Source organism: Erythranthe guttata, chromosome 6 (genome assembly GCF_056151865.1).
Source record: "Erythranthe guttata isolate IM_541 chromosome 6, IM_541, whole genome shotgun sequence".
Taxonomy (NCBI): Eukaryota; Viridiplantae; Streptophyta; class Magnoliopsida; order Lamiales; family Phrymaceae; genus Erythranthe; species Erythranthe guttata.
The window spans coordinates 18097501-18108938 of NC_142538.1; the positions used below are offsets into that span (position 1 = coordinate 18097501).

The 11438-nt window shown below is 35.6% G+C and overlaps 2 protein-coding genes across 2 annotated transcripts; both read right to left on the reverse strand.

The window, feature by feature from the left end:
- Positions 1 to 2897: 2897 nt before the first annotated feature.
- On the reverse strand, positions 2898 to 5533 carry LOC105955565 (peptidyl-prolyl cis-trans isomerase). Its single transcript, XM_012979313.2, has 6 exons — positions 5409 to 5533; positions 4808 to 5322; positions 4221 to 4319; positions 3972 to 4016; positions 3551 to 3688; positions 2898 to 3430 (listed from the first exon to the last, which is right to left on the reverse strand). Exons 2-6 carry the CDS (start codon positions 5216 to 5218, stop codon positions 3074 to 3076), a joined length of 1050 nt encoding a protein of 349 aa, XP_012834767.2. The 5' UTR covers positions 5219 to 5322; positions 5409 to 5533; the 3' UTR covers positions 2898 to 3073.
- Positions 5534 to 5989: 456 nt separating this feature from the next.
- On the reverse strand, positions 5990 to 11308 carry SDP6 (FAD-dependent oxidoreductase family protein). The gene is made up of 7 exons (XM_012979312.2): positions 10756 to 11308; positions 9334 to 9807; positions 8376 to 8707; positions 7995 to 8155; positions 7619 to 7877; positions 6455 to 6760; positions 5990 to 6347 (listed from the first exon to the last, which is right to left on the reverse strand). The coding sequence occupies exons 1-6, from the start codon at positions 11126 to 11128 to the stop codon at positions 6461 to 6463; spliced, it is 1899 nt and encodes a 632-aa protein (XP_012834766.1). The 5' UTR covers positions 11129 to 11308; the 3' UTR covers positions 5990 to 6347; positions 6455 to 6460.
- Between the last annotated feature and the right edge of the window lie 130 nt (positions 11309 to 11438).

The following is an 11438-nucleotide window of genomic DNA, read 5'->3' on the forward strand; positions in this document are numbered from 1 at the left end:
AATAGAGTAAAACGAGTACAAACTGAAGAATATTAACATAATCTAGAAGATTCTATTAAATTAACACCGTAAAAATGGACGCGTAAGAAATTCATCGTTAAGGGGTGGTTATAATTATCCAAACAAAAGGGGTCTTTTTCATAATTTTATTTTACATCACAGGTGGCCTTAATTTACCCTTTAAATTATTACTTTCAATGAAAACATTCATTCAAATTTCAATATTAAAAAAAAAATACTTTGAAAAAATTGAAGCTTATTTATACATGATCAGTTACTTTCATTAGTACAGCAGTTTTTTATGCCAGAAATCAAAGTACAGTACAGACAATCGTATAAGACAGGGAGAGGGCCCCACATACCTGCCAAGTTGTAATAAAACATAAATAGGGTAAATTACAAACACCTCCTGAAGTATGGTCAAATTAAAAAAAAAAACCTCTTGTTTGGATAATTACATCTACCCCCCTCAACTATGATTTTTTCTTACACCTCCACCCTTATGGTGCCAAATTCAACATAATCATCTAGATTCCGTGAAATGTGCTCTATTTTGTACTCGTTTTGTGTAAAAATACAGTTTCCGATGCACCACAAACTGATATATACAAGCTAAAAATCACATATTATGATCATCTTGCTTCATAATGTAGAGTTTGAATGGGATAAAACGGGTACAAAAGTGATAATATTCCATATAATCTCGAGACAAGAGAGTTGGTTGTAATTATCCAAACAAGAGGGGTGTTTTTGTAATTTGACCATATCTCAGGGGGTGTTTGTAACTTACCCAACATAAATATGTATGCTGCATAATATTTGTACAAAATGTCACGTCTTCTCAATAAATCACCAAATACAAGCATCTCAATAAAAATAAAATAAACAATATGAAAAATCTCAAATTTTCAAATGTGTGTGGATTTAATTTGATCTCAAGACCCTTATCAACAATATTTTTTAAGAAAAAATTATTTATTATTATTTTTTTTCGACTAAGTGTGATCTAATTGAAGTATTAAGAAGAGTGTGCCATCTAACAATTCGATTCAATCCCTTTTAATTATCTTTTTCGAGGTCAAGTTCTTTGCACATAATTTGCTCAGTGCAGTTTAAACTTTTCGTCTTATTGCACAAAATATCGATTTTTACCCAAATTTGTATATTAAATAGTCTTTTCTACTACCCATTTATTTTGCAATCCCCTTGTTTAGAAATATTAAAAACTCCATACAGTAGAATCGCGATAAATTAATAATCTCATTTAAATAATAGTTTCTCCCGGTTCCGATTCGGTGAAAATATGTTAAATTATTAACGCGATATTTTAATAATTCGTTAAATTAATAAAATTTCTCTGACCACGACTGTATTAATTTATAAAGGCTTAACTGTAAAAAGATTGAGGCTTTGTTGAGGCATAAAAGAGAATTCAATAATTATATGATAATGCATAATGATTGGTGTATAATAATATGAAGATCATAGGTTTGTCTTCATTAGCCTAGCCATAAATTTAAATATGAGGGGCCCAAATGCATTAAAATAATTCAAGAAGGTCCGTTATTGATATTATATACGTTTTCTTTTTTTAATATTTATATATAAAATAATATAAATTTGAGAAATGTTGGGGGCAATGACCCCACTGACCGTATACTGGCTCCGTCACTGATTGTCTCGTTGTAAATAATATTACATAGAATGTAAACATGTGGCAAACAACATGGGTTGCCGGCCCAAAACAGGCTGTAAACATTGCCTGCCTCCACTTACTATTCTTCATTTCATTATTTATGCTAAATATTCTTGCTAATCATTGACCCTCAAATGCTAGAGTTTATTCCTTAATCTTTAAATAAATAAATGTGAAATTGATTAAAAAAAATGGAATAAAAGAATATCTTTTTTTAGCATCGTTTTGATAATATTATTAAATTCGATCGACTAAATAATAGGAGCTAGTAAAATAATTCGGTGGTGACAATCGAAAAGGGTTTTCTTGTATAACGAAGATGGATCTTAGGTCCAAGAATATGCGATTATCGAACGGCTAAAACACGTTTACATTTTATTTTTCCTTTTTTTATTTAAGGAATTAAGAAAACAAATAATGGCAAAACCTTGCACACTATATTACCCATTTTCTCCATAGTCCATATAATATACAAGTTAATTAACTTATCTCCCTTCAAGAATGACTAAATTGCTAATTAACCCCCCTACCTATTTCATAACTATACAAACCACCCCTTGTGAATTTTAGTCGCGAATTGGGTATTTACCTTCATCTTATAAATCATATAATAAAATAGGAAAATCACAATTTTCGTCACTCAAGTTTGCATGTGTTTCACATTTGATCCTCATGTTCTCAAACAATACATTCATTCCCCGATGTTTCAACAATTTGACACTTTTGGTCATTTCAGTCAATTTATCGTTAGTCCGTCAGTTAAGAGAGTGATAAACACATGCTTGATTCCGTTAGTACTAACGGCAAACTAACGAAAACTGTCAAAAGTGTTAAATTACTGAACCATGAGGGACTAAATCTGTTTTTTAGTGAACATGAAGGACCAAATGCAGAATATAAGTAAACTTGAGGGACGGAGAGTGTAATTTTCCCATAATAAAATGAACTAATTCAATAGATAATCTGCCTCGAATATTGGTTTTTTTGCTTAATGAATCAAGCTCAAAATCAACTTTTAGTCCAAAAATAAATGAAAATTACTAAAAGGTCCATAAGGCCCATTAAGGCAGAAGAAACGGGCCCATAAAAAGCCCAATTGTGCAATTATAGTATCTTAATTAAAAATCCTAAAAATCACACATATAAATAATCTTCGAATATAACTAATATTTTGTAATAATCACTCAAAACATAACGAATATAAGTAAATAAAATTATTATTTTTCTTTATTTTATTTCTTTTTTTCAGGAATAAAATATCTAGAAATGTCAAAAAAAGGTGCCTAGTTCAACATACAAAATAAATTGCTCGAATTAAAAACAAAAAAAAAAAAAAAATCAAAAAAAAAGTTACAAACGGTTACCTATTTTTTTTTTTTAATTAGCACTTAGATTTTCGTCACCGTCGCCGAGTTTAATTCTTTGAATTTTCAACGGAACATTCGTCTCCAAAACCGAGACATTAATGTTACTCCAAACGTCCGGTTTCGTGGGAAGCTGAGCAATTTTCTCGGCAATAACCATATCTTCCGGAAGAACAAAACCAAACACGGTGTACGAATTTTTCCACTCTTCGTGATTGGCTAAGCTTATAAAGAATTCCGGACCGGACCCCACCCATGCAATCGAGCCCCTGCTTACAATCGGACAGTGCTCTGTTTGGATACCGTTAAATGCCGTTCCTTGTGCTTCTAGCGTTCCTTGAATTAGAGCAAACGGTGGCCCAAACGAAGCCTAAGAAAACATTTAAACGCACCGATAAGTCACCAATCCAACATTTTTTATTTAAAAAAAAAAAATCTTTATTTAGAACGAATGAACGTATAGCTATAGAAAAGTGTCGTATAGGCTTACATCGTTAATGTGGTTTCCATTAATATCCCAAGATTGACCTCGGCTTTCTGCTCGATAAAAGTGGCAACCAGCACAGTGACGAAGAGTTAATAACTCTGTGATATACGCAACAGAATGTGGAGAACAATCGGGCAAAAGCTGACAAAAAAGAAAAGAAAACGAACATTCAATAAAACTATCCCAATCTTCTACTCGACTCGTCTTTCACGATTTTTTTTTTATTTTTTTTTTCGTATCCGTTGTGCATTAGTTTTCCCTTAAAGTTAGTATCAAGAAACTTAAAACGGATTTTGATGTGTAAAGCTCTATTTTTTTATCGTAAAAATATAACGTCAAAATATGCTCGTTCGACCAAAAAGATCCAGACAAAAACAAAACAACAACAACAAAAAAAAACGGTTACGTATATATATAAATGTACCTTGACGTGTAGAGTACCGTACTCTGTTTCAAATCCAACAATGCCCTTCAAGGAAAGAAAAAGAAAACCGATAGAATCGTTAATCCAAACGAAAAAATCACTAACTCCGTAAAATATATTACTTCAGAAAGAAACAAAGATACATTTTACAAACCCGCCATACGACAAATAATAATACAGCAATCATTTGTCAAAGGTTATATAGTAGTGAAAATAATCGAGGGCATATTTAATGATGACGTCGTGTACCTTTCCTCGTCCAAAAATAATGCCAGATGTCCACATAACTTTATTTCCACCGTCCTGCCTATCGGGAAACAAAACATCCTTCTGTTTCTTCAACCAGCACTAAAACCCGAAAAAAAATAATTAATTAAAAAAAATACCGAAGTAGATATATTGTTTAATCACATTGTTAAATCTTAAGACAGTCAAATTCCTCGTCACAAGAAACATATGCTCTATAGTATACACGCCACTTATTTTCCATCAAGTGTAATCTAGGCGACGAATGAGTTGCATGATTTAATCAAATTCAATACTCTCAAATCACTACAAAATCATAATCTTTCGAGTCACGACACCTATTTTAGCGACGACAAAAACAAGGAATTTAGTGACGAGAACAAGAAGCTATTAGTACAACGTACAAAACGCGGTCACCATAAAAGTGTGACAACCGCCATTTTTCTCTTGTAGTGAAGAACCAATACAATCCATGTGATCATCGCAAACCACATGATCCAATCCAACAATCGAACACGTTTTACACATTCAAGAACATCAAATAAAACGTAAATCGACGATATTAAGAAAAATGAACGAATTTTCTTTACCTCACCGAATTTGTCCCCACAAGCCTCTTTATTCCCACAAAAAACCCACGAATCGCAAAGACAAGGCCCGTCGTTCCCCGTGCACATCTTCTTACAAGCCCGACAACATTGTTCGGACGAATTGAACTTGAAATCAGTGCCCCATTTCACAGCATCCCCCCAAAGCTCAACATTCTCAATCCCTTTACAGCAACCCCCATTCGATTTCAATTCCGATTGTTCGACGTAACCCTCGGCAATTCCAGCAGAATATTCCAAAGAATAAATCTTTGAATTGGATGATAATGAAGACGGTGGTCTTAATACAGATGTCATGAAAATGTAGACAACGGAAAAAGATACCAAACCCATCAACAGGAGAATCAAGAAACCCCACCGGGTCGGCTCCGATTCGTTTCCCTTCCGACCCATTTAATTTCTTGGTGAAAATCAAAAATCAATTCGCTCTGTGTAAAACCCCAGAAACCCCAAAATCGGATTCTTGATTTTTTTTTTCCTTTATGAATTCTTGATTACTGCGTCGATTAATGATGAAAATTAAAGGGGTGAATTTCGCAGTAAATAAAGGATGATTATATGATAATTGTCGAGAGAATCTTACTTGATGAACAGTGATGGTGAGGTGAAAGAATCTTCTTCTTCTTCTTCGTGCGCTGTGAAGAAATGTTCTTCGGCTTTGTGCTTTGGTTGCATGGCCTAGTTGGCGTTGACTTAAAAATGGAGTCTTTTTTTAAAATATAATTAACATGATTCTTTTTTTTTTAAAGAAACTAATTAAATTTACAAATTATCAATAATATTTAATATTTATTTTTTGTTTAAGAGATTATAAAATATATATATATATATATATATATATATATATAAATATAAGATGTTTAATTAAATTAAAATCCTAATTTTGAAATATTGGTATTTTATATACATAAAAACTTGATAAATAAAAAATATTAATAATAATGGTCATTTGTATTTAATAGCAATAAATAGTTAGGCTAATTGTCTTAATTAGTAGTAACTACACATGCCAGTTGTGGCACAAGTCCTCCATTTTGCCTTTAATGTTTAGAGGGATTAATAATTAAAAGAAATAAAATAAAATTTAGAAAATTACAATTACTACATTATTGAAATAAATGATTTAAAAAAAAAAAAAACAGGTCAGCATTAACCATCTATCCATTTATTCAAATCAAACTCTGTATTTTTATTTAATTTTAGTTAAAATGAATGTGCAACTTTTATTGTATCCTCCTTACCAAGTCGAAAGGTAGGAGAATAAATTGCGTATTACAAAACGAAGACCAATCGGTACGAGTCGTACCGGAACGACAACCATACACATTTTGAAAATCGAAAATATCTGTGTGCGTAGTAATTAAGATAGGTTCGAAATAGAAAGAAATAATATCGTATACTAGGAAAAAAGGATACTCAGTAGCCAAACTATTCGAACATAAATTCAAAGGGGAAGAAGAACTATAAACCTTTTGGCTAATAGTATAAGCACTTTTTGACATAAAAAAAAAACTCGTCGAATCTGCATCGCAGAAAAAAATATACGTTAGCAAGGCAAAAAAAATTTAAAAAAAAAATCGAATTTTACTATGAAATTTCAAAAAAAAGTAAAAACAAAGTCGAGCTTACATAATATTAGTTGTGTTTGCCGTCATGAAACTGGGCATTTTTCGATGATTTGAAAGTCTCGAGAAATTCTTGGGCTTTTTGTAATTCCAGCTTTTGCCTCGACTTGTCCCATTTGTGTTCAGCAGCCAATATCTGAATGATACGTGGCACTGCCCTATTGGCTGCATCGGTATCGAGAAAAGCAAGACGGGACCTTCTTGCTATGAAGTCAACTACTGACTCACAGTACTCGTGACGAGCGCAGTATGCCACCTCAGCTTCCAGGATTGGGTATCCATGGGCTAGTCTCTTCCCCAGGTTTTCATTCTGAAGAAGCATAATACATAAGGAATTTAACGAGGCTTAGACATATATTTTGGGGGGTCATGGCCCCCCGATCACTTATCTAAAACCTATACTATTTGGACTTGTTATTTTTCAAGTAGTGTAGTATTGTCGATTAGCTGGAAATTGTTGTGTGTATTTAACCCCAGAAAGTGGTGGAAATCGGAAGGATAGGATCGGAATTAGCACGTCCGGAAAAATTCTGATTTTTTTTTCAAAGTGAAAAACTAATTCTAATTCTGTTCTGAAAAAAAATGGAAATCGGAATGAAAAAAATGCTCGGAAATCGGAAAATTCGAATTTTAGTCACCTAAAATATAAAGTGCATAATAACATTGACATTACAAGTGTAATTCGGTAAAAAAATCGAATTTTTGTAGTTATTTCTGGAAAATAAAATCTGATCGGAGTTATTCCAATTTCGGTCAAAAAATACTCGGAAAAATTGGAAATCGAAATTTGGAATGAAAAATAATGTCCCGAAAATCAGAAATTTTTCGAATCGGAATCGGTGGAAATCGAAAATTCACCCCTAACCCCAATGAATACAATATTCAGGCTCCGCCACTATGGGGTTGGGGATGGGGGTCGAAATAGGCGATCGGATTTTAAAAACTATTTAATATGTTTCGGTCCACACAAATTACACGTCGTGTCAGACAAGAAAAAAGAGGTGGACATTATCTTATAATTCACAAAATGAACACGAAAGCGTATACCTCAACTTCAGAAGAAGAATAATCAAAGCCAAGAAGTAATCAAGAAGAAAAAAATGAAAATATGTATACTCATAAAAGTGGCAGTAATTAAAAAACGAAAAAACGTAGAGAAAAATAAAACCTGAGCAATGGCAGCTACTCGTTCAGCAAAAGTCCCGTAAGCATGTGATAAATGCTTCGAAGCAGCAGTGTCCATTGCACCAGGAACAACCTTCCCACCGTACGATTTCTTCATACGCACATATTGCTGCGCTAGTACAGTGAAAGATGCCGGGTCCCACCCATCAGCACCGATTAGCTGTAGATTAGATGTTACACACTCATTTGCCGGACTCAACTTTCCAGACTTTATAGCTGCATCAAGGGCATCCTCTGCCATACTGTAAGTGGTTTTAAGTAAGCAAAAAAAAAAAAACGAAAAAAAGAAACGGTAACTGGAAAAAGCATATGTGAAAATCTGTAAGAAACGAACAAGTGGTTTAGGTTTATTTTTGTACCTTCTATAAGTGGTCCATTTTCCACCGGTGATTGTAACTAAACCCGGATAATCTTCACAGACAACATGGTCTCTGGAGATGCTCTCGGTGTTCTTAGCGGTGGGGTCCATTGCCAGTGGTCGAATGCCGCTCCATGCTGACAAAACATCCACTCGTCGGACCTGATAATCATTCTTAAAAATTAATTATCCCCACATCGAAAACGAATATCTGAACAAAACTAAGGCTGAAGAACGAAAGAAAGATAGAAAAGAAAGAGAAAGAGAGTCAACCATCCGTGATCGTTTCTCTAACCAATTTCAAAAAAAAAAAAAAATTGCACTAACAAATTCGAAACAAGTCGAGATGATGAAAAATTCAAGTTTATGAAGATTCACAAACCTTAATGTTTAGATAATCGGAGATGGCATCTAATATGAATTGAATCTCATCCTCGTGAGGTTCCGGAAGCATCGTAATACTGGTGTTTGAATCGGTGGTGCCGGCAACTGTTCTCCCTAGCCACGGAAGCATGAAGATAACACGTCCATCCTTCGTTTTGGGAACGATTAATCCCATTCCTTCTGGAGAATAGTAATCGGGTAGCACGATATGGACACCGCTGCTTGCACATATCATTGGCTTTGCTTCTTCGTCTACCATCTTCCTTACGGAATCGCAGAAAGGACCAGCCGCATTTACTACCACTTTTGCGTATGTATCGAACTCTTTGCCTGCACGTATTGACATAATAATAATAGTAATTTTTAAAGGGCAGACTTATTGCATTGAGTGGCTCCAAGAGACAAACAATTACACTAAGGCTGCGTTTGGATTGAAGGATTTGAAACGACTCTATAGGGGAAGAGATTTCAAATCCACCACAATTGCTCAAAAAACAAATGAAAACGAGAGTTACGGGTTGATATTCCTTGCCAAATCACCCAATCCAAACAAGCTCAATCGACTTTTTTATTACGGATTCGAAATCCTTCCCTCAAATCCTCCCATCCAAATGCACTCTTATGGAAAAAAATAGATATTGAAACAGAGGAAGAAAGTGAAACAGAGAATGGAAGCAAACGAAAACGAATGCGAATTTAAATCGATTTTCAATCGCTCTTTTACGCTTATGCATCAAAACTCTAGTGAAAGTAATAAATAGTTTTCTCCTCTGCTATAGATAAATAACGCTAAAAAGCATACCATAGTGAAAAATAATATACATCTACATGACAGTAAAGAACATAAAAAATCACATGCCAGCATTAAATATTACATAAAAGAAAGAGAATCAACGCATTTGTAAGAATATCTCAATAGAAGTGCTATTGGTTGATGAGAAAATGATGCTTTTTACCTGATAAATTATTTCTTATCCGAGCACCGATTATCCGCCCAGAACCCTCGTCCCTAAGAAAAGATATCACTTCGGCATGGTTAAGCACAGCAGCTCCTGCTAAAGCGGCGGTACACGCTAACGCAACATTTAGACGCGAATCGTTCATCTGCCCATCGTAATAGACCACGGTTCCTTTCAAACTACGATCGTTTCCCTTTCTTGCCAAAGTGGGGAAGAGTTCTACCGACTCCTGCGCCGAATAGTATCTCGACAGGTGGAGCAAGCGTCGGCCAGCTACCAAATCGTACATTTTCAATCCCATCCAGTAGTAAACCACGTCGAACCAGTTAAAACATGGCGTCATGCACGGCAGAGCATGGCAGAGGTGGGGGGCATTGTCGATAACTTGTTTACGCTCCTCAAGGGCATGGAAGACGAGCTTTAACTGCCCGTAATCTAAGTTGAAAACGGCCTTTTCCAAATAACGAACTCCTGAAATACAGTTAAACCTGTATAAATTAATACAGTCGGGACTAGGGAAATTCTATTAATTTAGCGATTATTGAATTATCGAGTTAATAATTTAACACGTTTTCACCGAGTCGGAACCGAGAGAAACTATTATTTAATCGAGGTTATTAATATATAGAGTATGCTATTATGGTATTCAGGGAAGTCACAGTCATCGTAACCGGGGATACAATCAGCAAGATAGAAACGCGAACTATTAAAGTTGGAGAGAATGGAAAAGGCGAGGCTAAAAACGCAAGATGAAATAGAACTTCCAAGTTATCATTTATACGGCAGCGAACAAACTACGTCATCGAGTTTACACTCTCAATCAAGTTATGAGCATTAACCAACAGGATCTCAGGTGTAAACTAAACGGAAAACTATAAAACAACATAATCGACTACGTGAAACTCTAACAGGCGTTAATCAATACCACAATTTCCCTATTCCACGATATCTATCTAAATATTTTATCGTCTGAAAAACTATCGAGGATACAAATTATTCTAGAATCAAATTCGGCAGAAATTCCATATCCACCAGGCTTATCGTCCAAATATAGCTTCAATGCTAACTAAGCTATTACGACAAAATACGTATCTCAGCGAACCCGATTTCACTTCTACATCCGCCATTCTTTTACACGTGTGTATGTATAGTTAAGATGGCATTTAAGTTCATATTCGACGAGTATAAAACATCGATACTAAGAACGCTTTTAGAACCACACTATCTTAACTTGTTGGGAATAAATACTGATACTTTTGTTCACGTGAAGAAATGGGGTCACAGATACTACGTGACAGCACAAAAAAGGTATTAATGCGGCCTCTCCTAGCTTGGGCACAACAAGGTACAATTCATAAAGCTCAAAGTACAACTCAATGCACAAACATTACGTTAGGAGAAAATTGAAAAATTGCAGACCTCCATGGATGAGTTTAGTGGACCTCGACGAAGTCCCAGATGAGAAATCATCACGCTCGACAAGCCCGACGCGGAGCCCGCGCGTGGCCCCATCCAGCGCGACGCCGCAGCCGGTGGCGCCGCCGCCGATGACGAGGACGTCGAGGGGGTTGGCCGCGCCGGACCCGATCAACGCCGACTCCTGGACGGCGCGAGACGGGACGGCGGCAAAAGGGTCCGTAATTCTCTGCCTTACAGCGGCGGTGGAGACGCCCGGGGGTGCGCCGCGGTCACTGGAGGCTACCGGAGGGCTGCTGAGTACGGTGAAGTAGGCACCTCCGGCAACGGCGGCGACTGCGCCGAGGCGGCGGAGGCGTATGGAGGCTGCTGCCATGGCTGTAAATCACGATCCGGGAGAGGAGTTGGTGAATTATAGAGGATCAGAATCTTGGAGTATGGGTGAAGGAATAAAGATTGATTCCCGTTATGGGAATGGCAGTGAATAAATACATCGTGCGCTTTTTTGGATTTGGGAATTGGAACAAGAACACCACCGGCATTGTCTTTCTATACTATAGTGTGAAATTCCCATTATACCCCTCTAATCTAAGTACTTTTTAATTTACTATTTTTTTTTAATTTATTTTTTATTATATTATATTATATTTATTCTTGTGAGATTTTATCATATAGACCGGATCTAT

Bases quoted from the DNA above. Each gene is read 5' to 3' on its own strand.
- SDP6 (XM_012979312.2), bottom strand. From the start codon at position 11,128: ATGGCAGCAGCCTCCATACGCCTCCGCCGCCTCGGCGCAGTCGCCGCC. The intron at 8,708-9,333 runs GTAAAAAGCATC...CAATACGTGCAG, and splicing joins GATAAGAAATAATTTATCAG to GCAAAGAGTTCGATACATAC. The intron at 7,878-7,994 runs GTACAAAAATAA...AACCACTTACAG, and splicing joins AAATGGACCACTTATAGAAG to TATGGCAGAGGATGCCCTTG.
- LOC105955565 (XM_012979313.2), bottom strand. From the start codon at position 5,218: ATGGGTCGGAAGGGAAACGAATCGGAGCCGACCCGGTGGGGTTTCTTG. The intron at 4,017-4,220 runs GTACACGACGTC...CTTTCCTTGAAG, and splicing joins TTATTTTTGGACGAGGAAAG to GGCATTGTTGGATTTGAAAC. The intron at 3,431-3,550 runs GTAAGCCTATAC...ATGTTTTCTTAG, and splicing joins ATGGAAACCACATTAACGAT to GCTTCGTTTGGGCCACCGTT.